Genomic DNA, 25,038 nt, shown 5'->3' with positions numbered 1-25,038 from the left:
ATATTTTGAATAAAAAAGGTACGATCATCATTGATAGGTGCGGGCAGTGTACTGGTGGGGCTCATTAGCAGATTTGGTCAAATATACAGTACCAGTCAAAGGTTTGGACACACCTACTCATTCAAGGGTTTTTCTTTATTTTTTTACTATTTATTATATTGTAGAATAATAGTGAAGACATCAAAACTATGAAATAACACATATGGAATCATATAGTACCCAAAAAGGTGTTAACCTCTACGGGATCAGTGTCCCTTATACGGGACGGTTGATGCTCAATATGTGACTAGAATGGTGTTGTAAACAACAGTCAACTTTCCAGGACATAGACATGTCTTATATGTGCATAATTGCTTAAATTCTTGTTAATCTAACTGCAGTGTCCAATTTACAGTAGCTACAGCAAAAAAAAATACCATGCTATTGTTTGAGAATAGTGCACAACAACAAAACACTTTTATTACGGCAACTGGTTTGGTACATTCACCTCTGAAGGTAAGAAATGTACTTATATTCAGTAATCTTGCTCTGATTTGTCATCCTGAGGGTCCCAGAGATAAAATGTAGTGTAGTTTTGTTTGAAAAATCAATTTTTATATAAAAATTTAGGAACTGGGTTCTACAGTTTGACCTCTGACTCCACACCCACCCCACCCGGCCATATAGCATTTTTGTATGTTCTCTATAGTTATGTACTTGAAAAACAATTTGGCACATTTGGGAAAACTCCTGGCAGACTTTCAAATAGCCACCCTTTGCCTTGATGACAGCTTTGCACACTCTTGGCATTCTCTCAACCAGCTTCACCTGGAATGTTTTTCCAACAATCTTGAAGGAGTTCCCACATATGCTGAGCACTTGTTGGCTGCTTTTTCTTCACTCTGCCATCCGACCTCATCCCAAGCCATCTCATTTTGGTTGAGGTCGGGGGATTGTGGAGCCCAGGTCATCTGATGAAGCACTCCACCACTCTCCTTCTTGGTAAAATAGCCCTTACACAGCCAGGAGGTGTGTTGGGTCATTGTCCTGTTGAAAACCAAATGATAGTCCCACTAAGCTCAAACCAGATGGGACGGCGTATCGCTGCAGTATGCTGTGGTAGCCATGCTGGTTAAGTGTGACTTGAATTCGAAATAAAACACTGACAGTGTCACCAGCAAAGCACCCCCACACATTAACACCTCCTCTTCCATGCTTTACGGTGGGAACTACACATGCAGAGATCATCTGTTCACCCACACCGCGTCTCACGAAGACACTGCGGTTGGAACCAAAAATCTCCAATTTGTACTCCAGACCAAAGGACACATTTCCATCGGTCTAACGTCCATTGCTCATGTTTCTTGGCCCAAGCAGGTCTCTTCTTATTATTGGTGTCCTTTAGTAACACTTTTTGGGTTACTACATGATTCCATGTGTTATTTCAAAGTGTTGATGTCTTCACTATTATTCTACAACGTAAATGAACAGTAGATATAAAGAAAAAACCCTTGAATGAGTAGGTGTGTCCAAACTTTTGACTGGTAGTGTATGTGTATTTGTGCCAACCGTCAGTGGAAGTGTTATAGCCGTTTTAGTGTTTGATGGTTATGCTGATACAGGTTGAGTGCTTCCTTTGACACTGATTGTTCTGTAAACTTCGTAAGTGCATGTGGCACTAATGTGCTTTGCTGTAAAAAGGTTATTGTGCATTTTCCAGTAATTTAATGGCAAATTGTTGCTGTGAATTTGTATTTTCTTAACTGGAAACCATTTCTCAGTAAGATATTGTGAAACTCACAAAATCTTACTGGCTGCCACTACAAATTAGTGATGTTATGTTTGATACCGGAGCAATTCCCTGCCACACTATCAGTTAATTGAGTGTGACAGATGAGCAGTTATTGTGAAATGTACAATCCCCAACGTGCAGCTAGTTGACAGTAAGTTACAGAAAATTAAACATTAACTTCGTGTGAACCAGCTGCCATTAAGCTACTAGAAAATGAAAAGTAACCGCTTAATAGTGTAGCGCTTGATTGTCACAAGTTCTTACAAAGACTGCACAACTGACAGTCTCAAAAGAGGTACTCAACCTTAAGCAATGTTACAATAAACAACTTAAACTCGTACAACAAATACAAAATATTTTACAACATGCCCCAAATTATGCTAATGAGCACGAGCCAGCACATTGGCACCACTTACATTTCAAAGTGCAGTAATGATTGTACCTTATATTGAATATATTGTGTAGAAAAATTTACCATTACACTTCATTATCCTAAAAGGTACTGACCAGTACCATGTGAATTCCTATATGTACCCCTGAAGGTACCTTATGCGTACCTTTTACCTTCTTGTAAACTAGGGAACAACATTGTACCGTAACCATTCTCTTATTTTTAAGACTGTGTGGATATATGTTCTTAGTCACAAGTAAGCATCTGGGGGCACTTCTGAGACATTAAAGGTCGATTTTGGGCACAGAAAACTGTCCAACTACGCCATTACTCAATTTTCAAACAGAAATGTGGTTTGCCTTTGGTGGTTCGTTGATGTGTCATTCTGGTCATGCGCGCCACAACCGACGTAGCTAGTTCATTAGCTAAGCTAGCCACTTTAGCTAGCCAGTAACTCCTCTAGTATGTGTTGATGTGACGTAGCTAGTTCATTAGCTAAGCTAGCCACTTTAGCTAGCCAGTAACTCCTCCAGTATGTGTTGATGTCATTTCAGTGGATTTGTTTTTGGACAGAAGCTGTAGAGATAGGTAAGAATTGGCACCTCTGTAGCAAATATCTTATTAATCCATTAAATTACCTGGTATTTGTATTTATTATAGATCCCCATCAGCTAATCTTCTTGGGGTCCAGCAAAACTAAGGCAGTTATATACAATTAAAAACATTACATTTCACAACAGATTTCACAACATATTAAGTGTGTGCCCTTAGGCTACTACTCTACACCCACATATGTACAACACAAAATCCATGCGGACATGTGTGTATAGTGCATACAGTCAGAAGTTTACATACACCTTAGCCAAATACATTTAAACTCAGTTTTTCACAATTCCTGACATTTAATCCTAGTAAGAATTCCCTATCTTAGGTCAGTTAGGATCACCACTATATTTTAAGAATGTGAAATGTCAGAATAGTAGTAGAGAGAATTATTTATTTAAGTTTTTATTTATTTCATCACATTCCCAGAGAGTCAGAAGTTTACATACACTCAATTAGTATTTGGTAGCATTGCCTTTAAATTGTTTAACTTGGGTCAAACGTTTCAGGTAGCCTTCCACAAGCTTCCCACAATAAGTTGGGTGAATTTTGGCCCATTCCTCCTGACAGAGCTGGTGTAACTGAGTCAGGTTTGTAGGCCTCCTTGCTCGCACACGTTTTTTTCAGTTCTGCCCACAAATTTTCTATAGGATTGAGGTCAGGGCTTTGTGATGGCCACTCCAATACCTTGACCTTTTTGTCCTTAAGCCATTTTGCCACAACTTTGGAAGTATGCTTGGGGTCATTGACCCATTTGCGACCAAACTTTAACTTCCTTAATGATGTCTTGAGATGTTGCTTCAATATATCCACATAATTTTCCTTCCTTATGATGCCATCTATTTTGTGAAGTGCACCAGTCCCTCCTGCAGCAAAGCACCCCCACAGCATGATGCTGCCACCCCCGTGCTTCACGGTTGGGTGTTCTTCAGCTTGCAAGCACCCCCTTTTTCCTCCAAAGATAACGATGGTCATTATGGCCAAACAGTTCTATTTTTGTTTCATCAGACCAGAGGTAATTTCTCCAAAAAGTATGATCTTTGTCCCCATGTTCAGTTGCAAACCGTAGTCTGGCTTTTTTATGGCGGTTTTGGAGCAGTGGCTTCTTCCTTGCTGAGCGGCCTTTCAGGTTATGTCGATATAGGACTATCTTTACTGTGGATATAGATACTTTTGTACCTGTTTCCTCCAGCAACTTCACAAGGTCCTTTGCTGTTGTTCTTCCTGAGCGGTATGACGGCTGCATGGTCCCATGGTGTTTATACTTGCGTACTATTGTTTGTACAGATGAACGTGGTACCTTCAGGCGTTTGGAAATTGCTCCCAAGGATGAACCAGACTTGTGGAGGTCTACAATGTTTTTTCTGAGGTCTTGGCTGATTTATTTTGATTTTCCCATGATGTAAAGCAAAGAAGCACTGAGTTTGAAGGTAGGCCTTGAAATACATCCACAGGTACACCTCCAATTGACTCAAATGATGTCAATTAGCCTATCAGAAGCTTCTAAAGCCATGACATCATTTTCTGGAATTTCCCAAGCTGTTTAAAGGCACAGTCAACTTAATGTATGTAAACTTCTGACCCACTGGAATTGTGACACAGTGAATTATATGTGAAATAATCTGTCTGTAAACAATTGTTGGAAGAATTACTTGTGTCATGCACAAAGTAGATGTCCTAACCGACTTGCCAAAACTATAGTTTGTTAACAAGAAATTTGTGGAGTGGTTGAAAAACGAGTTTTAATGACTCCAACCTAAGTGTACATAAACTTCCGACTTCAACTGTATGTTATCGTGTGTATGTGTGTGTCTGTACCTGTGTATGTCTTCACAGTCCCCGCTGTTCCATTATGTGTGTTTATGTTTTTTAAGTCTGATTTTACTGATTGCATGATGGTGCAGTCTTTCTGCTGGTATGATATGCATATATGTGCATTGATCAGTTATACAGTTTAAATACATTATTTTTGGGGTTTTGCCCAAAGTCAACCTTTAATGCACTCCAGACCAAAAGGTTGGAAGTTCAAATCCCGAGAGCATTAATGTCGTGTCCCTGATCACTGCTACTTTTTCGTTAGTGTAATTGCACAATTATTGACTTGATTCTGGGAAACTTTTAGCAGTGCAGAAATCTATTCTTGACAATAAATCAATGGCCGATCTCTGTCATGGTCACAGACCTGGTGGCGTAGCAGGAAATTCAGATTGCTGGTATCCCCCTTACGGAAAAACCACATGATTTCACATGTGAAATGATCTGAAAACGTGATCATGTGAATTTCATGTGTTTTTTCGTAAAGGTGATGTCACGATCGTCGTTAAGAGAGGAGGACCAAGGCGCAGCGTGATGAACGAACATGTTTATTTATCATTAGCGATAAACACGGACAGTAAACAAAAACAACAAACGACTCGTAACGTCCTAGGTAACTTAGACCAACACGGAACAAGAACCCACAAACACAAAGGGAAAAACAGACAGTTTAAATATGGCTCCCAATCAGAGACAACCAGCCCCAGCTGACACTCGTTGCCTCTGATTGGGAGTCACTCTAGCCAACATAGAAATAAACACAACTAGAACTCCCAACATAGAAATATAACACATAGAAAGAACACACCCTGGCTCAACATATAGAGTCCCAGAGCCAGGGTGTTACAGTACCCCCCCCTAAAGGCGCGGACTGCGACCGCGCCTCAACTAGAGCAAAACAGGGGAGGGCTGGGTGGGCATTCCTCCTCGGCGGCGGTTCTGGCTCCGGTCTTGCCCACCACCCTCCAATAAACCCCCATAGCGCCCCTGGTCCGGTCTGGCCCCGCTGGCTGGAGCTGAACTGGACTTAGCAGGAGCGGTTAGCTTCAGCTCCGTAGTGGAGCAGTTGACCGGTACCTTACCAGGCACCGGTGACCCAGGCACGGGTTGTGCGGGACTGACGACGCGCACCCCTGGCTTGGTGCGTGGAGTAGGAACGGGCCGGACCGGGCTGACGATGCGCACCCCTGGCTTGGTGCGTGGAGTAGGAACGGGCCGGACCGGGCTAACGATGCGCACCCCTGGCTTGGTGCGTGGAGTAGGAACGGGCCGGACCGGGCTGGCGACGCACACCGTAGGCTTGGTGCGAGGAGCAGGGACAGGCCGGACCGGGCTGGCGACGCACACCGTAGGCTTGGTGCGAGGAGCAGGGACAGGCCGGACCGGGCTGGCGACGCACACCGTAGGCTTGGTGCGAGGAGCAGGGACAGGCCGGACCGGGCTGGCGACGCACACCGTAGGCTTGGTGCGAGGAGCAGGGACAGGCCGGACCGGGCTGGCGACGCACACCGTAGGCTTGGTGCGAGGAGCAGGGACAGGCCGGACCGGGCTGGCGACGCACACCGTAGGCTTGGTGCGAGGAGCAGGGACAGGCCGGACCGGGCTGGCGACGCACACCGTAGGCTTGGTGCGTGGAGCAGGGACAGGCCGACCGGGCTGTGGAGACGGATAGGAGACCTGGAGTGAAGAGCTGCCACAACCCGTCCTGGCTGAATGCCTACCTTCACACACTCTGTGTGAGGCATCAGCACAGGACGTACAGGGCTGTGTACCCGTACTGGCATAACAGCACGTGACACTGGCGCAGGATATCCGGGACCGAGGAGAGGCACTGGAGGCCACGAGCGCTGAGCCGGCACACTCCGTCCTGGCTGCATGCCCACCTTCGCACAACACGTGCGGGGTGCTCGCACAGGACGTACCGGACTATGCCGGACCACTCGTGGCACAGTGCGCAGCTCCGCATACCGCGTAACCTGCCCAGTCACATGATGCCATGCCTGAGTATGGGGAGTTGGCTCTGCTCTACATCCAGGCTCCGCCAACCTGCCTTCTGGCCCCCAAAACCCGGTGGCCTCCTCTCCAAATCGCCCTGTGGCAGCCTCCTGCTGCCCAGCCGCCCATGCCGTGTGCCCCCCCCTAAATATATTTTGGGGTTGCCTCTCGTCCGTCCGACGATGACACTGCTGACGCCGCTGCTCCTCTCTCGCCAGGGCCTTAATCCTAGCCCATGGCCCTTTGCCCCCGAGCATGTCCTCCCAGGACCACGATTTGCCCACCTGGGCCATCGCCAGCCTCTCCATCTCCTTTCCCGGCGCTTCCTCCCATGTCCAGTCTGCCTGCTCCTGGACACGCTGCTTGGTCCTTGTATGGTGGGTTCTTCTGTCACGATCGTCGTTAAGAGAGGAGGACCAAGGCGCAGCGTGATGAACGAACATGTTTATTTATCATTAGCGATAAACACGGACAGTAAACAAAAACGACTCGTAACGTCCTAGGTAACTTAGACCAACACGGAACAAGAACCCACAAACACAAAGGGAAAAACAGACAGTTTAAATATGGCTCCCAATCAGAGACAACCAGCCCCAGCTAACACTCGTTGCCTCTGATTGGGAGTCACTCTAGCCAACATAGAAATAAACACAACTAGAACTCCCAACATAGAAATATAACACATAGAAAGAACACACCCTGGCTCAACATATAGAGTCCCAGAGCCAGGGTGTTACAGGTGAGGACCATGTTAGGATGTTTGTAAGAGTTTCTCAAGACATTTGTTTTACCAGTCGTCAGAACATCACATTATGGTCCAATATGGTTTTAAACCATCCCAAACCATTATAATGAAGTAATGAAATGGTAGTTGTAAAGTTAGTGGTACGCTGTTCAGCTTTAGTATGACTCCACCTGGGATTTGAACTCACCACTTTTGGTTTTGGGTGCACTAATCTTTGTGCTGCACCACAAAGTCTTTAGCATTCCCATACACATTCATTACCTATAATACATCTCTGCACTTAGCAAAAGACTGCCATCTGCGCAGCTATTTTAGTTATCAATAATCTTTGACTATTCTCTCATTATTGATTTCATTTGCGTATTTTAGCAATTTGAGGGTTACTCCTGAATCACTATGATACATATAATAGTTTTTCTTGACTTTACTTATAACAAAGCTGAGATAAACTTTGAACTCCAAAGTGTAAGAAAGAGTACAAGTGAAATCAGTTATTAGCACAGGCGTGGTGGCATAGAAGACAGATCAGAATGCCATGAACCAAGAGTTTAAATCCCAGGTGACGACATGTTGAATGATAATGACTGTATAAATAAACATACACAATGTAGTCATGTATGTGAAAGTCTGTCAAATATGTAAATTGAATACGTTGTATGTTAAAAACACTGTGTGTATCAAGTTTATTGTTCCAAAACCACGTTTTCACATGTGAAATGTCAAGTGAAGTGTTCTAAAACACATGTTTTACCATGATTTCACATGTGAAATTTCATGTGAAATCATGTGATTTTCCACATGTGAAATCATGTGGTTTTTCCATAAAGGCACCCACATATTGCAATGTTCCAGGTTAGCGTGTCATACTTGTAGCTACAGTGAGGGGAAAAAGTATTTGATCCCCTGCTGATTTTGTACGTTTGCCCACTGACAAAGAAATGATCAGTCTATAATTTTAATGGTAGGTTTATTTGAACAGTGAGAGACAGAATAACAACAAAAAAAAATTATAAATTGTTTGCATTTTAATGAGGGAAATAAGTATTTGAACCCCTCTCAATCAGAAAGATTTCTGGCTCCCAGGTGTCTTTTATACTCTTAAAGGGAGTGCTCCTAATCTCAGTTTGTTACCTGTATAAAAGACACCTGTCCACAGAAGCAATCAATCAATCAGATTCCAAACTCTCCACCATGGCCATGACCAAAGAGCTCTCCAAGGATGTCAGGGACAAGATTGTAGACCTACACAAGGCTGGAATGGGCTACAAGACCATCGCCAAGCAGCTTGGAGAGAAGGTGACAACAGTCGGTGTGATTATTCGCAAATGGAAGAAACATAAAAGAACTGTCAATCTCCCTCGGCCTGGGGCTCCATGCAGGATCTCACCTCGTGGAGTTGCAATGATCAATGGGAACGGTGAGGAATCAGCCCAGAACTACACGGAAGGATCTTGTCAATGATCTCAAGGCAGCTGGGACCATAGTCACCAAGAAAACAATTGGTAACACACTACGCCGTGATGGACTGAAGTCCTGCAGCGCCCGCAAGGTCCCCCTGCTCAAGAAAGCACATATACAGGGCCGTCTGAAGTTTGCCAATGAACATCTGAATGATTCAGAGGAGACCTGGGTGAAAGTGTTGTGGTCAGATGAGACCAAAATGGAGCTCTTTGGTATCAACTCAACTCGCCGTGTTTGGAGGAGGAGGAATGCTGCCTATGACCCCAAGAACACCATCCCCACCATCAAACATGGAGGTGGAAACATTATGCTTTGGGGGTGTTTTTCTGCTAAGGGGACAGGACAACTTCACCGCATCAAAGGGACAATGGACGGGGCCATGTACCATCAAATATTGTGTGAGAACCTCCTTCCCTCAGCCAGGGCATTGAAAATGGGTCGTGGATGGGTATTCCAGCATGACAATGACCCAAAACATACGGCCAAGGCAACAAAGGAGTGGCTCAAGAAGAAGCACATTAATCAAATGGTTAATCATAAAAATCTGAAGTAAAATGATACAAATCTTAAAATTAAACTATGGCAAGAGGACCAGCCTCTGCTATATGGATACATTGATACACTGTGATCCATTGGTGGCTAAAGAAATGAGAGCATAGAACTCAGAGACAGACTATAGGCCAATTCAGTAGTAGGCCTATAATTTCCATCGTCAACTAAGTAAAATACATAGGCCTAAAGCTGACAAATAAAAACAGTAGAAAACATTCCGGTTCTTTCAATCACATTCATCTCTCTACTCCGCCTGTCTGCCTCCCTTTCTATCTGTCTTGACTGAAGCTGTAGCTAGCGAACTTGCAACATTGTTGTCACGAATTCCGCCGAGACTGCTCCTCCTCCTTGCTCGGGCAGGCTTCGGCGTTCGTCGTCCCCGGAGTACTAGCTACTACCGCTTGATGTCTCGATGTTTGTTTGGTCTTGTCTTGTTAGTGCACCTGTTTTGTGTTATGTATTGATTAGGTCACCTATAAGTTTCCTTTAGTTTTGTTTGCAGTTGTGTGTGATTGTCCGCCTGTCCGTTGATGTATGGTATTTGTTCTCGTGTTGATAGTGTATTTACGCACTGTATGCGTAATCGCTCGCCTCCAGTGTTTGAGGGCCGTTATTTTGTATTGTCTTGTTGACTAGTAAAGTCGTTTTGACTGAGCTTCTGTGTCCTGCGCCTGACTCCAACACTGCATCCACATCAGCATGTGACAGAATCACACACCCATACTATGGAGTCAGCAGGAGCAGTGGCGGCGACAGAGTCGCTGGAGGATCGGGTCAGCTGCCAGGACGCCAGGATCCAGCAACTCGGCTCCGCCATGCAAGAGGTGATGAACACCCTGCGCCGATGGGAAAGGGGAGGCGTGCCCACACCTCCTCCTACCTTACCACCACCATCGGCCAGCCCCACCAGACCAGCTCCGGAGTCCAGTGGGATTCGGCTCTCGCTCCCGAGGGCATATGATGCCACCGCAGCCGGGTGTCAGGGGTTCCTCCTTCAGGTGGAACTCTACCTGGCCACCATACACCCGGCGCCCTCGGGATACGAGAGCATTTCCGCCCTCATCTCCTGTCTCTCCGGCAAGGCGTTGGAGTGGGCCAACGCCGAATGGAGGGGAATAGACGCCGCCACCATCAGCTACGCGGAGTTCTCCCGCCGCTTCAGGGCTGTGTTCGATCACCCTCCTGAGGGTAAAGCGGCGGGGGAGCGTCGGTTCCACCTCCGACAGGGGAAGAGGAGCGCACAGGAGTTCGCACTGGATTTCAGTACTCTAGCGGCGGATGCGGGGTGGAATGAGAGGGCCCTCATCGACCACTATCGGTGTAGCCTACGTGAGGACGTTCGACGAGAGCTGGCCTGCAGGGACACCACTCTATCCTTCGACCAGCTGGTTGACATGTCCATCCGTCTGGATACCCTGCTGGCCACCCGCGGACGTCCCGTGTTGGGGCCGTCCATTCCATCCCCCAGCATCTCCGAGCCTAGACCTATGGAGCTCGGGGGTGCTGGCGCTAGAGAGAGGAGGAGAGAGAGCCCGAGGGGGGCCGTCCCCTGAAACCAACTGTGGCCGTGGAGGACACACTGCGGCTAGGTGCTGGGGAGGGTCTCCAGGGAGTCGGGGCAACAGGTCACGCACTGGGGAGTCATTCCAGGTGAGTAGGCGCCCCATTCACCCAGAGCTCTCTGTTGTTCACTTGAGTATACCTGTGGTATTTCCTCAGGTTGCATCTCATTCCCAGCATAAGGCGCTAGTCGATTCAGGCGCAGCTGGGAATTTTATTGATCGGAAATGTTGTATTAAGTTAGGGATTCCCCTCCTGCCCGTTGATGCACCCTTCCCTGTCCATGCCCTAGATAGCCACCCGTTGGGATCTGGGTTGATTAGGGAGGTCACAGCGCCACTAAAGATGAAGACGCAGGGGGGTCATGAGGAGATCATTCAGTTGTACCTGATCGACTCTCCTGCGTATCCCGTGGTGCTGGGGCTTCCTTGGTCAATCACCCATGACCCCACCATTTCGTGGCAACAGAGGGCTCTCAAGGAGTGGTCTGACCAGTGTGTTGGGCGATGTTTAGGTGTTTCCGTTGGGGCGACCACGGTGTAGAGTCCGAACCAAGTGCCCGCAATGCACATTCCCCCTGAGTATGAGGATTTGGCACTCGTGTTCAGCAAGACTAGGGCGACGCGATTGCCACCTCATAGACAGGGAGATTGTGCGATAAACCTCCAGACAGGTGCGGCACTCCCGCGGAGCCATGTGTATCCTCTGTCTCAAGAGGAGACGGCGGCTATGGAGAGACATACATAGCCGAGTCCCTGAGACAAGGATACATACGGTCCTCCACTTCCCCTGCGTCCTCGAGTTTCTTTTTTGTGAAGAAGAAGGATGGAGGATTGCGCCCGTGTATTGATTATCGTAGTCTCAATCAGATCACGGTTAAATACAGTTACCCTCTTCCTCTGATTGCGAGTATGACTGGATCATTACGCGGAGCGCGTTTCTTCACAAAACTGGATCTCAGGAGCGCCTATAACTTGGTGCGCATTAGGGAGGGAGATGAATGGAAGACGGCATTTAGTACCACCTCAGGTCATTATGAGTATCTCGTCATGCCATACGGGTTAATGAATGCTCCTTCAGTCTTCCAATCATTTGTAGACGAGATCTTCCGGGACCTGCATGGGCAGGGTGTGGTAGTGTACATTGACGACATCCTAGTGTACTCTTCTACACGAGCCGAGCATGTAGCCCTGGTGCGCCGAGTGTTGGGTAGGCTGTTGGAGCATGACTTGTATGTCAAGGCAGAGAAATGTCTGTTTTTCCAGGAGTCCATCTCCTTCTTGGGTCATCGGTTGTCCGCGTCAGGGGTGAAGATGGAGATTGACCGTGTGTCAGCCATGCGTAACTGGCAAACCCCAACCACTGTTAAAGAGGTGCAGCAGTTTTTGGGGTTTGCCAATTACTACCGGAGGTTTATCTGGGGTTTTGGACAGGTAGCAGCTCCCATTACTTCCCTGCTGAAGGGGGGCCCGTTGCGTTTGCAGTGGTCGGCTGAAGCGGACAGGGTGTTTGGTAAACAAAGGACCTGTTCACTTCGGCTCCGGTGCTGGCGCACCCGGACCCCGCTTTAGCGTTCCAGGTAGGGGTGGATGCGTCAGAGGCCGGGATTGGGGCAGTACTGTCGCAACGCTCAGGCACGCCTCCTAAGCTCCGTCCCTGCACTTTTTATTCTAAAAAGCTCAGCCCGGCGGAACGTAATTATGACGTTGGGGACAGGGAGCTGTTAGCCGTGGTTCAAGCTCTAAAGGTATGGAGGCATTGGCTTGAGGGGGCTCAACACCCTTTTCTCATTCTGACTGATCACCGTAACCTGGAGTACATCCGGGCAGCTAGGAGATTGAACTCTCGTCAGGCTAGGTGGAACATGTTTCTGACCCGGTTCGTGTTTAAGATAACCTACATCCCAGGGTCCCAGAACGGTAAGGCAGACGCCCTATCCAGGCGGTATGACACAGAGGAGAGGTCCATTGAGCCCACTCCCATACTGCCGGAGTCTTGTCTGGTGGCACCGGTGGTATGGGAGGTCGATACGGAAATTGAGCGGGCGTATGACCCTACTCCCCCAGAGTGTCCAGTGGGTTGGACGTATGTGCCGCTCGAGGTCCGTGATCATCTAATTTATTGGGCTCATACGTCACCCTCCTCTGGACATCCAGGTATTGGCCGGACAGTGCACTGCCTTAGTGTTAAGTACTGGTGGCCAACATTGGCTAGGGACGTGAGGGTTTATGTCTTCTCCTGCTCGGTGTGCGCTCAGTGTAAGGCGCCTAGACACCTGCCCAGGGGGAGTTACAACCCCTGCCCGTTCCACAACGGCCGTGGTCTCACCTCTCGGTGGACTTTGTTACGGACCTTCCCCCCTCTCAGGGGAATACCACTATTCTGGTCGTTGTGGATCGGTTCTCTAAGGCCTGTCGTCTCATCCCAATGCCGGGTCTCCCTACTGCCCTACAGACTGCTGAGGCTTTGTTTACCCACGTCTTCAGGCACTACGGGGTTCCCGAGGATATAGTGTCTGATCGGGGTCCCCAATTCACCTCGAGTCTGGAGGGCATTCATGGAATGCTTGGGGGTCTCGGTTAGCCTTACCTCGGGGTTCCACCCTGAGAGTAATGGGCAGGTGGAGAGAGTGAACCAGGATGTGGGTAGGTTTCTGAGATCATATTGCCAGGGCTGGCAGGAGGAGTGGTCGGGGTATATCCCCTGGGTAGAGATGGCTCAGAACTCTCTTCGCCACTCCTCTACTAACCTGACCCCTTTCCAGTGTGTGTTAGGGTATCAGCCGGTTCTGGCACCATGGCATCAGAGCCAGATCGAGGCTCCTGCGGTGGATGAGTGGTTTCGGCGCTCGGAGGAGACGTGGAACGCTGCACACGTCCATCTGCAGCGGGCCATCCGTCGGCAGAAGGCGAGCGCCGATCTCCACCGCAGTGAGGGTCCAGTATACGCACCTGGAGATCGAGTCTGGCTCTCGACTCGAAAGCTGCCCCTTCGCCTGCCCTGCCGGAAGCTGGGTTGGCGGTTTGTGGGGCCATTTAAAGTCCTGAGGAGATTGAACGAGGTTTGCTACAAGTTACAACTGCCTAATGATTATCACATTAACCCCTCGTTCCATGTGTCTCTCCTCAGGCCGGTGGTAGCTGGTCCACTCCAGGACAATGAGATAAGAGAGACTCCTCCGCCCCCACTGGACATCGAGGGGCTCCGGCGTACTCGGTCCGGTCCATCGTGGATTCGAGACGTCGGATGGGGGTCTACAATATCTCGTGGAGTGGGAGGGGTACGGCCCGGAGGAACGGTGCTGGGTGCCTAGGAGGGACATTTTAGATCCATCCCTCCTGACTGAGTTCCACCGTAGTCATCCCACGCGCCCTGCTCCGCGTCCTCCTGGCCGTCCCCGAGCCCGGGGTCAGAGCACGGCTGGAGCCGCGCGTCAAGGGGGGGGTACTGTCATGAATTCCGCCGAGACTGCTCCTCCTCCTTGCTCGGGCAGGCTTCGGCGTTCGTCGTCCCCGGAGTACTAGCTACTACCGCTTGATGTCTCGATGTTTGTTTGGTCTTGTCTTGTTAGTGCACCTGTTTCGTGTTATGTATTGATTAGGTCACCTATAAGTTTCCTTCAGTTTTGTTTGCAGTTGTGTGTGATTGTCCGCCTGTCCATTGATGTATGGTATTTGTTCTCGTGTTGATAGTCTATTTACGCACTGTATGCGTAATTGCTCGCCTCCAGTGTTTGAGGGACGTTATTTTGTATTGTCTTGTTGACTAGTAATGTCGTTTTGACTGAGCTTCTGTGTCCTGCGCCTGACTCCAACACCGTCCACATCAGCTTGTGACAATTGTACAAACTAGACTATTCCGGGCCCTCAGAGTTTCCTGCTCCAATGATGTTTCTACTGGATAAATGGAAACATCAGATCATGATATTTTGCTCTTTCACACCGAGGCGTTGGTGATTATCGAGTCTGGGAGTGTTGGAAATATTTTGAGGAACTATCATTCGCAATGGATGTTAAAAAAAGAGATTTTGTTGACTTGTGTGAGGTGAACAAAAAATAACTGAGAAGCTCAGCTTATTAGTTTTGTACGCGTTTAAGAAATCAGACAAATGGGCCTTTTCATACATATGCATGCATTCTGGAGAGAGACGCACCATATGTTCGCCACACACCCCTCCCCTTTTTGACGCAACATCTTAAGACACATTCTCTTCACACATATTTTAGACGCTTTTCACTGAAAGCCGTAACTCAATCAGCTAGACCTATTGTTAGGCGCATTACCTAAATCGCAGGCTTCCCAAATAGGTATAGGCCTACACACTTGTGATTAAGTGATAAAGCTGGTGTTTGGAGCATATATTTGCACGGGTGTTGTTAGCAAACCGTGCCAATATATCCTCAAAACACTGGCTTTAAAGGCATTATCACTTATATACAACGGATTACCAACATATTCAAATAATTTGGCTGGAGTCTTTGGCAATTTTTAGGACCTTCCAGTGATGTACTGGGCCGTACGCACTACCCTCTGTAGCGCTTTGAAGCTGAGCAGTTTCCATACCAGGTGGTGATGTGGACACAGAGGGGCGGCAGGTAGCTTAGTGGTTAAGAGCGTTGTGCCAGTAACCGAAAGGTCGCTGGTTCTAATCCCCGAGCCGACTAGGTGAAAAATCTGTCGATGTGCCCTTGAGCAAGGCACTTAACCCTAATTGCTCCTGTAAGTCGCTCTGGATAAGAGCGTCCGCTAAATGACCTAATAATTTTTAAAAAAAACTTGAAGCTTGACTAAACCTGCTCCACTACAGCCCCGTCGATGAGAATGGGGGCGTGCTCAGCCCTCCTTTTCCTGTAGTCCACGATCATCTCCTTTGTCTTGATCACGTTGAGGGAGAGGTTGTTATCCTGGCACCACGCTGCCAGGTCTCTGACCTCCTTCCTATAGGCTGTCTCATCGTTGTCGGTGATCAGGCCTACCACTGGTGTGTCATTGGCAAACTTAATGGTGGTGTTGGAGTCGTGCTTGGCCACGCAGTCATGGGTGAACAGGGAGTACAGGAGGGGACTGAGCACGCACCCCTGAGGGGCCCCCATGTTGAGGATCAGCGTGGCAGATGTGTTGTTGCCTACCCTTACCACCCGGGGGCGCCCTGTCAAGAAGTCCAGAATCCAGTTAATATAATTGTGTGTGTGTGTGTGTGTGTGTGTTTGTGTTGCCTGCATGTTGAACGGTGCTGGTTGTTGACTGTGAACAAAGGCCATGTTATCTGTCATTTCAGAGCCCAGGTGGAGGGAGGGGTCCTCTGTCAGACATGTTCTTTCTGTGACACACACACACAGACACGCAGCAGAGCCCACACAAAGACACTGCTGTTATCTACATGGAGTGTGTCTGGTCTGGAGACAAGGCAAACGTCTGTAAAGTATGTGTGTGTGTGTGTGTGTCCAGTGCACCAGGCATCTGTGTGTGTGTCAAAGGATGATTAAGAGAAGAGGTTGAGGGTTCTAGGTTGTTAAGCGTGTCATACTATTTGTGTATGTGTCTAAGTACTCTGAGTTATCGCTGCCTGTCTTACACATCTTCTCCGCCTCTTCCTCAGCTCAGCCTCATAGCCCTGGCCTTGTCGATGGCAGCCTTTACGCCAGAGTGAGGAAGAGGAGTAGTGACAAAGGAGATGCTATGTTTCCCCCGGCAACTAGTGGCCCTATCCCCAGTGACCTCACCCTGTCAGCCAGCAATGACTCAGGCCTCTCTATTGCCTCCCAGTGGACAGGGGTTATTACTGCAGTGAGCCCCAGGAGAGGGCCCAGTGAGGACGAACGTACACAGCTAAGGAGGCTTGTATCTGGGGTCGACCTGGAACCAGCTCAGCCTCCTCTGGAGGACATGACTAAGCTCCCAGCCTCCAGTAATGAAGAGGGGAAGTTGGATGGGGACGAGGAAGGGTTAGGGCAGCCTGTCAACGGGGGGGGCTTGCCCAGCGAGAGGGAGACAGACATTCTAGATAATGATGAAGATAGCCCTGAGGCTAGCCCCGCCTTGGACAGGCACAGCTCGGCTAGCATTGGCTCATTCTCCTCTGAGAGCCTGCCTGAAGCCCAGCAATTGGTCCAGAATGGAAGTGGATACGCCACCCCCTCCACCCAATCATGGGTGCAGCAGCAGCAGATGGTCGACGCCCACCTGCACACTTACCCGCCCCCAGAGGGGGAGGACCAAACGGACAGGGGGCAGGACAGCCCTGTGGATACACCTCCTCTGATTGGTCCAGACACCCTGTCAGTTACAGACATGCCCAATAGGGGGACCAGCAGAAGAGAGTCGGTTCAGAGAAGAGTGGAGGGAGGGGTGAGGGTTGAGAGGTCGCCTGTGCAGACGGACAGCGACACACATGCCACACACACTACACATGCCACACACACCACACATGTCACACACACTACACATGCCACACACACCACACACGCCACACACACACCCTCGCCCTCAGGGGAACCCTGCGGGCAGGAGGAGCTTGCCTCGTTAGCAACAGACATGGATGAGTCCATCGAGCAGCTCAATCAGCTCATCCTAGACCTGGACCCCACCTTCATACCTGTCCCCACCCGACACACCCCCCTGACACTGTCCCACTCCGCCTCCCTCCACACCAATGGGATGAGCCATACGACAACCCACGCCAACGCCAGCCAATCAGGTGAGACCATGTTAACCAGAGCGGGGTACCATCCTTCTCATTCAAATAACAACATACTGATGAGCTAGCAACGACTTAAAATTGAACATCTGTTTGTCTAATTTGAGATACAGTAGAATCACAATAGAATCACAAGGAAAGGCTCTGTCCCTCTATTACAGCATCCATATTAGGAAGTCATCAGTTCTCAGAGTTGTCAGACAAAACTCCCTCTGCAACAGTACAGTTAGCTTAGAATGAGTCCCCATCTCCCAGACACATGCCAAAGGAAGTAGACTTGTAGAGGACATACTCTAAAAATGCTGGGTTAAAAACAATCCAATTTGGGTAAATATTGGACAGAACACAAGTTGAGTTATTTTGACCCAGCCAGTTGGGTCACTTAGTTGGGTTGTTGGGATATTAATTCTAGGTTATTGAGCTATGACCCACCGGGTCAGATCAGAAGACTGAAGGAGTGGCTCATTAGGGGTGTGGCTTTCAAACAGTTATTGTTGGCAGACTCCTGAACATCTAATCAAATGGCTACCTAGACCCTTTTTTACGCTGCTGCTACTCTCTGTTTATTATCTATGCATAATCACTTTAATAACTCTACCTACATGTACATATTACCTCAATTACCTCAACTAACCGGTGCCCCCGCACATTGACTCGGTACCGGTACCTCCTGTATTTTTTGTGTGATTTTTTGGGGGGGTATTCTTTCTTAAAACTGCATTGTTGGTTAAGGGCTTGTAAGTAAGCATTTCACTGTAAGGTCTACACCTGTTGTATTCGGTGCATGTGACAAATAACATTTGATTTGATTTGACCCGTGATAGTAAATGTAATTCCGGTTCAGGTTGTGTTGTATTGTCGTCATATGTTAAGGTTGAGCACTGGCACTTTTGTAGCTTGTATGAGGCTTACATTAGAGTAAAAATTTTTCAGGTGCATATGTGTGTCCTAATGTTTGGAGAGTTACTACTTTGTTATAATATTTAAATATTAATGTTATAAAATGTGTATTAGAAGGTCATTTTGTTAGTTTTCTAAAAGTCTTACAGGTAAAACATTAAATCAGTTAAAATGAGAATCAATGACTCAATCCATCATCAATTTAAAATTCTAAATAATAAACAATTCAACCAGTAAGCATTCAATTCAAATTAGGCAAACCAAATGGTCATCCAATCCAAATAAATAAAAAAACAAAAGCAATCAAAAAAAGAATCAGAATAATTAGTTTGTCAGTCAATCTGTCAGTCAGTCCACAATGTGTCTGTGTCTTTGTGTTGGGGGATGTTCTCCTTTTGGTAGGTATTTTCATTATTAAACATGCAATGAACTACACGGAGGGAAAAGTACACTGTGCATTCAGCACCACAGACAGAACTCTTGTTAATGGGTATGCACAAAAACACAAGAAAGAGAGAGAGCACAACATTACATTTAAACTACTCAATCAGTGTGAGGAGTGAAGTCTCTGATGGGCATTGACTAGAGCAGTGAAGTCAGGTATAGTTTCTGACGTCGCTATGCGCAGGATTGCTGAGAGGTGATAGTCAGTAAGAGATGATCTGTGCCTTGACTTGTTATATTTCATCACTGAAAATGTCTGTTCACGTACATAGGTTGACCCAAACAGTACAAACATCTTCTGAGCATGACTCCTAATCTTTGGAAAGTTTTGTTCATCGAGAGATGCATAGAACCTCGTCAGTGACATTGTTTTGAATAGTTCTCCAACCACTGCATCAGACTGAAGATTGATAAGCTCAAGTTGCAGGTCAGTGGGAGCGTTATCCCCATTGAAGGTGAAAGGAGAGGAAACCAACAGCATGTCATTTTCCAACACTTTGAAATCCTAAAAACGACGAGAAAACTCACCGTTCAAAGCACGCAGCAGAGATGTATACTTCTCCCGCTGGTCTGATAGGGAACAGACTAGTAGTGTCGGAAGGTGGGTGAGATTGTTGGCTTCTACTTGGCGGGTCAGGAGGAGTAATTTTCCCTTGAAGGCTTTGACAAGGCTGTACATCTGATGTGCAAAAAACTCAGTCCCAGCTTTGCCACACACTTATTAACCTCCTCCAATAAATCTTTCCCTGTGGTTGTGCTCTTCATTGACTGCACTGAAGCAAGCTCCTCTGTAATTTCAAAGTCTGGGGTTATGCCTCGTAAGAATATCAACAACTGCGTCATGTCACGTGCATCACTGCTCTCATCCAGGGCCAAGGAGAAATAGGTGAAGTCCTTTACCTTGTCTTTCAACTGTTGTTCCATATTCTCTGCGATGTCCTCAACACGCCTTGTCACTGTTCGTCTTGACAGGGAAACATTTTCAAACCGTTCTTTCTTGTCAGGGCAAAGTATTACTGCAAAGTCAATTAAACATTCTTTAATGAATTCGCCCTCAGCGAATGGCATGCTATGTTTAGCAATTTTGTGGGACAGTACATGCAGTTTTGTGAAAAGTCCTTGCTGCTTTTGCAACTGAGAAAGCAACTACAGTGAGGGAAAAAAGTATTTGATCCCCTGCTGATTTTGTACGTTTGCCCACTGACAAAGACATGATCAGTCTATAATTTTAATGGTAGGTTTATTTGAACAGTGAGAGACAGAGTAACAACAAAAAAATCCAGAAAAACGCATGTCAAAACATTTTATAAATTCATTTACATTTTAATGAGGGAAATAAGTATTTGACCCCTCTGCAAAACATGACTTAGTACTTGGTGGCAAAACCCTTGTTGGCAATCACAGAGGTCAGACGCTTCTTGTAGTTGGCCACCCGGTTTGCACACATCTCGGGAGGGATTTTGTCCCACTCCTCTTTACAGATCTTCTCCAAGTCATTAAGGTTTCGAGCCTGACATTTGGCAACTTGAACCTTCAGCTCCGTCCACATATTTTCTATGGGATTAAGGTCTGGAGACTGGCTAGGCCACTCCAGGGCCTTCATGTGCTTCTTCTTGAGCCACTCCTTTGTTGCCTTGGCCGTGTGTTTTGGGTCATTGTCATGCTGGAATACCTATTCCACAACCCATTTTCAATGCCCTGGCTGAGGAAAGGAGGTTCTCAGCCAAGATTTGACGGTACATGGCCCCGTCCATCGTCCCTTTGATGCGGTGAAGTTGTCCTGTCCCCTTAGCAGAAAAACACCCCCAAAGCATAATGTTTCCACCTCCATCTTTGACGGTGGGGATGGTGTTCTTGGGGTCATAGGCAGCATTCCTCCTCCTTCAAACACAGCGAGTTGAGTTGATGCCAAAGAGCTCGATTTTGGTCTCATCTGACCACAACACTTTCACCCAGTTCACCTCTGAATCATTCAGATGTTCATTTGCAAACTTCAGACGGGCCTGTATTTGTGCTTTCTTGAGCAGGGGGACCTTGCAGGCGTTGCAGGATTTCAGTCTTTCACGGTGTAGTGTGTTACCAATTGTTTTCTTGGTGACTATGGTCCCAGCTGCCTTGAGATCATTGACAAGATACTCCTGTGTAGTTCTGGGCTGATTCCTCACTGTTCTCATGATCATTGCAACTCCACGAGGTGAGATCTTGCATGGAGCCCCAGGCCGAGGGAGATTGACAGTTCTTTTGTGTTTCTTCCATTTGCGAATAATCGCACCAACTGTTGTCACCTTCTCACCAAGCTGCTTGGCGATGGTCTTGTAGCCCATTCCAGCCTTGTGTAGGTCTACAATCTTGTCCCTTACATCCTTGGAGAGCTCTTTGGTCTTGGCCATGGTGGAGAGTTTGGAATCTGATTGATTGATTGCTTCTGTGGACAGGTGTCTTTTATACAGGTAACAAACTGAGATTAGGAGCACTCCCTTTAAGAGTGTGCTCCTAATCTCAGCTCGTTACCTGCATAAAAGACACCTGGGAGCCAGAAATCTTTCTGATTGAGAGGGGGTCAAATACTTATTTCCCTCATTAAAATGCAAATCAATTTATAACATTTTTGACATGCGTTTTTCTGAATTTTTTTGTTGTTATTCTGTCTCTCACTTTTCAAATAAACCTACCATTAAAATTATAGACTGATCATTTCTTTGTCAGTGGGCAAACGTACAAAATCAGCAGGGGATCAAATACTTTTTTCCCTCACTGTATTTCGATGCACTTACCCTCTGCTCAGAATACATATTCCTATATTTCTCTGCATGCTTCGTCTGGAAGTGTCGGGACAAGTTGCAGTCTTTCAAGACAGCAATTAAGCACACTAAGCACACAGCTTTCCCTGATACCTCAATAAAGAAATATTTCGATGTCTACTCTTGCTGGAAACCCTACATTCATTGTCTACTTTCCTTTTCTTTGAATCTTTGAAAAACTCATTTTTGCGCAATTTCTAGCTAGCTACTATTTGTAACTGTGACGTGTGTGTCAACTTGTCAGTCACTGTCTGTCCTCGTGCAGTTGTTATTTATACGTGCCTTCAAAATATATGTCACACAAGAGTTAAATCATTACACAAAGGTGAGTATTCATTGGGCTTTTCATTTGAATAAGAAATACGTTTCTCAAAACTTTACTATTTCAAATTCTTTATGTGATCTGAGCATGAAGTGGGATAGGGGTGGTGGAGGGTATGTCCATCAGCCTGGGCTGGTGGAGGAGCGATCCGCTGGCGATGCTTGAGGCTGGAGGACAGAGGGAACAAACAGGGCCACCTGGCCATGGTGCAAACAGTTGGTGGATGTGTTCAGTGTGAGTGCATCCATTGGGGCAGTTCTCAATATGTATCCTGTGCCGTCTATGGATGGATTCCCTAGTGGGGAGGCAACCATGAACAGCCATCTGGAGTGTGTCTTTCTGTTCTGATGGTAATGTCAGGGTCATGGTGACGGGTTATTGGGGGGGAGTCAGGGGCAGTAAGAGGCAGGGATGATGGATCTATGCCTGTAAGGTCAGTAGGGTCAAGAGAGGAGGGGGAGGTCAGGTGCAGTAAGGAACATGGGGGACAGATCTGGGCCCATAGGGTGCTGGCAGGGGTGGGAGTCATTTCTGGGGAGTCTTGGGTGGGTGCAGGGATGGGGGTCGTTTCTGGGACATCTTGGGTGGTGGCAGGAGTGGGGGCCATTTCTGGGATGGCTTGGGTGGTGATGGGGGATGTTTCTGGGGCGTCTTGGGTGGAGGCAGGAGTGGGGGCTGTTTCTGGGACGTTTTGGGTGGTGGGTTGGGCGGTGCATGCGGAAAGGTCTATTTGGTAAAAGACCAAGTCCATATTATGGCAAGAACAGCTCAAATAAGCAAAGAGAAAGGACAGTCAATCATTACTTTAAGACATGAAGGTCAGTCAATACTGAACATTTCAAGAACTTTGAAAGTTTCTTCAAGTGCAGTCGCAAAAACCATCAAGTGCTATGATGAAACTGGCTCTCATAAGGACAGCCACAGGAACGGAAGACCCAGAGTTACCTCTGCTGCAGAGGATAAGTTCATTAGAGTTACCAGCCTCATAAATTGCAGGCCAAATAAATGCTTCACATAGTTCAAGTAACAGTATCTCAACATCAACTGTTCAGAGGGGACTGTGTGAATCAGGCCTTCATGGTCGAATTGCTGCAAAGAAACCACTACTAAAGGACATCAATAATAAGAAGAGACTTGCTTGGGCCAAGAAACATGAGCAATGGACATTAGACCGGTGGAAATGTCCAAATTGGAGATTCTTGGTTCCATCCGCCGTGTCTTTGTGAGACGCGGTGTGGGTGAACGGACGATCTCCACATGTCTATTTCACACCGTAAAGCATGGAGCAGGAGGTGTTATTGTGTGGGGGGCTTTGCTGGTGACACTGTGATTTATTTTGATTTCAAGGCACACTTATCCAGCATGGCTACCACAACATTTTGCAGCGATACGCCATCGCATCTGGTTTGGGCTTAGTGGGACTATCATGTGTTTTTCAACAGGCCAATGACACAACACACCTCCAGGCTGTGTAAGGGCTTTTTTACCAAGAAGGAGAGTGATGGAGTGCTGCATCAGATGACCTGGCCTCCAGAATCCCACGACCTCAATCAAATTGAGATGGTTTGGGATGAGTCGGACGGCAGAGTGAAGGAAAAGCAGCCAACAAGTGCTCAGCATATGTGGGAACTCCGTCAACACTGTTGGAAAAACAATCCAGGTGAAGCTGGTTGAGAGAATGCCAAAGCTGTCATCAAGACAAAGGGTGGCTATTTGAAGAATATCAAAAATAAAATATATTTTGATTTGTTTAACACTTTTTTGGTTAGTACATTTTTTACATTTTAGTCATTTAGCAGACACTCTTATCCAGAGCGACTTACAGTTAGTGAGTGCATACATTTTCATACTGGCCCCCCGTGGGAAACAAACCCACAACCCTGGCGTTGCAAGCACCATGCTCTACCAACTGCAAAACTGAGCTACACGTTTTGATGTCTTCACTATTGTTCATCAATGTAGAAAATAGTAAAAATAAAGACAAAACCTTGAATGAGTAGGTGTTCTAAAACTTTTGACCGGTAGTGTGTATATCTTTTAAAAATATGCTTTCCTTTATTATTTTCTGCTAACCCTACCACCCCTCCCCTACTTGGAGTAAACTAATGAACAACAACACTTAGGCTTCTACTTCCAGATTATACACACTATATACATTTTACGGACACAATCTATTTTACAATAGTTATATTTTGTTTGTTTCTAGTCCTGTCCTTCCTCTACACTAAACCTCTCCCATCTTTTTCTGATATCCATCCAGTTTGATTTCAATTTGCCATATATTTTAACTGTGCTGTTTCACAAAAGTGCTGAACCTATATACATTTTACAGACACAGTATATTTTACATTTGTTATCTTGTTGTTATTAGTCCCACCCTTCAGCTCCATTCCACTCCTCCCAACTATCTCTTAACACCATCCATATTGGATTTCTATTTGCCATATATTTTTCAACTGTGCTGTGATGCTTCACAAAAGTTCTGAACATTTCTATTCTCATAGTTTCTACAGATTGTAAATTCAATATTTTTTTTGCTAAAAGTATTATTATATTATTGATCGATTGACTATGACTTTTCAAATCACCCAGTATTGCTATCTGCAGCGTTAGCTCCAGGTAAATGTTGCAATTCTCCAGCCATTCCTGGACCTGTGACTAAAAACAAGCTACATATGGACAGTACCAAAATAGATTATCTATTGTCTCTTCGCAGCAAAATCTGCAGGGTTGGGAAGTTTGTATCCCCCATATAATTTATATAACATTCTATTGGTTGCAAGAATGTTGTATAGTAATTTCAATTGAAAAAGTATATGTTTTGAATCCGGCGTCGTTTTGCATATCAGTTCATAAACCATGTGCCATGGAATCGGTACATCGAAAATCTCTTCCCAACTATTTTGAAATCTATATGGCACAGCTGTCAATTTTCTGGTCCTTAAATGAAACTGATATATTTTATTTATTCATCACAATTT

General features: G+C 46.7%; 1 protein-coding gene across 1 annotated transcript in view; it reads left to right on the top strand.

The window, feature by feature from the left end:
* LOC121540477 (tensin-3) overlaps positions 1 to 25,038 on the top strand; it is a 90,910-nt gene that overhangs the window by 28,746 nt on the left and 37,126 nt on the right. Inside the window, 1 exon segment of the mRNA XM_045207624.1 lies at positions 16,493 to 17,590. Coding sequence (XP_045063559.1) covers positions 16,493 to 17,590 — 1,098 coding nt within the window.

Source organism: Coregonus clupeaformis, chromosome 26 (assembly GCF_020615455.1).
Source record: "Coregonus clupeaformis isolate EN_2021a chromosome 26, ASM2061545v1, whole genome shotgun sequence".
Taxonomy (NCBI): Eukaryota; Metazoa; Chordata; class Actinopteri; order Salmoniformes; family Salmonidae; genus Coregonus; species Coregonus clupeaformis.
The sequence above is the reverse complement of the archived record's forward strand: the minus strand, read 5'-3'. Positions and strand labels throughout refer to the sequence as shown.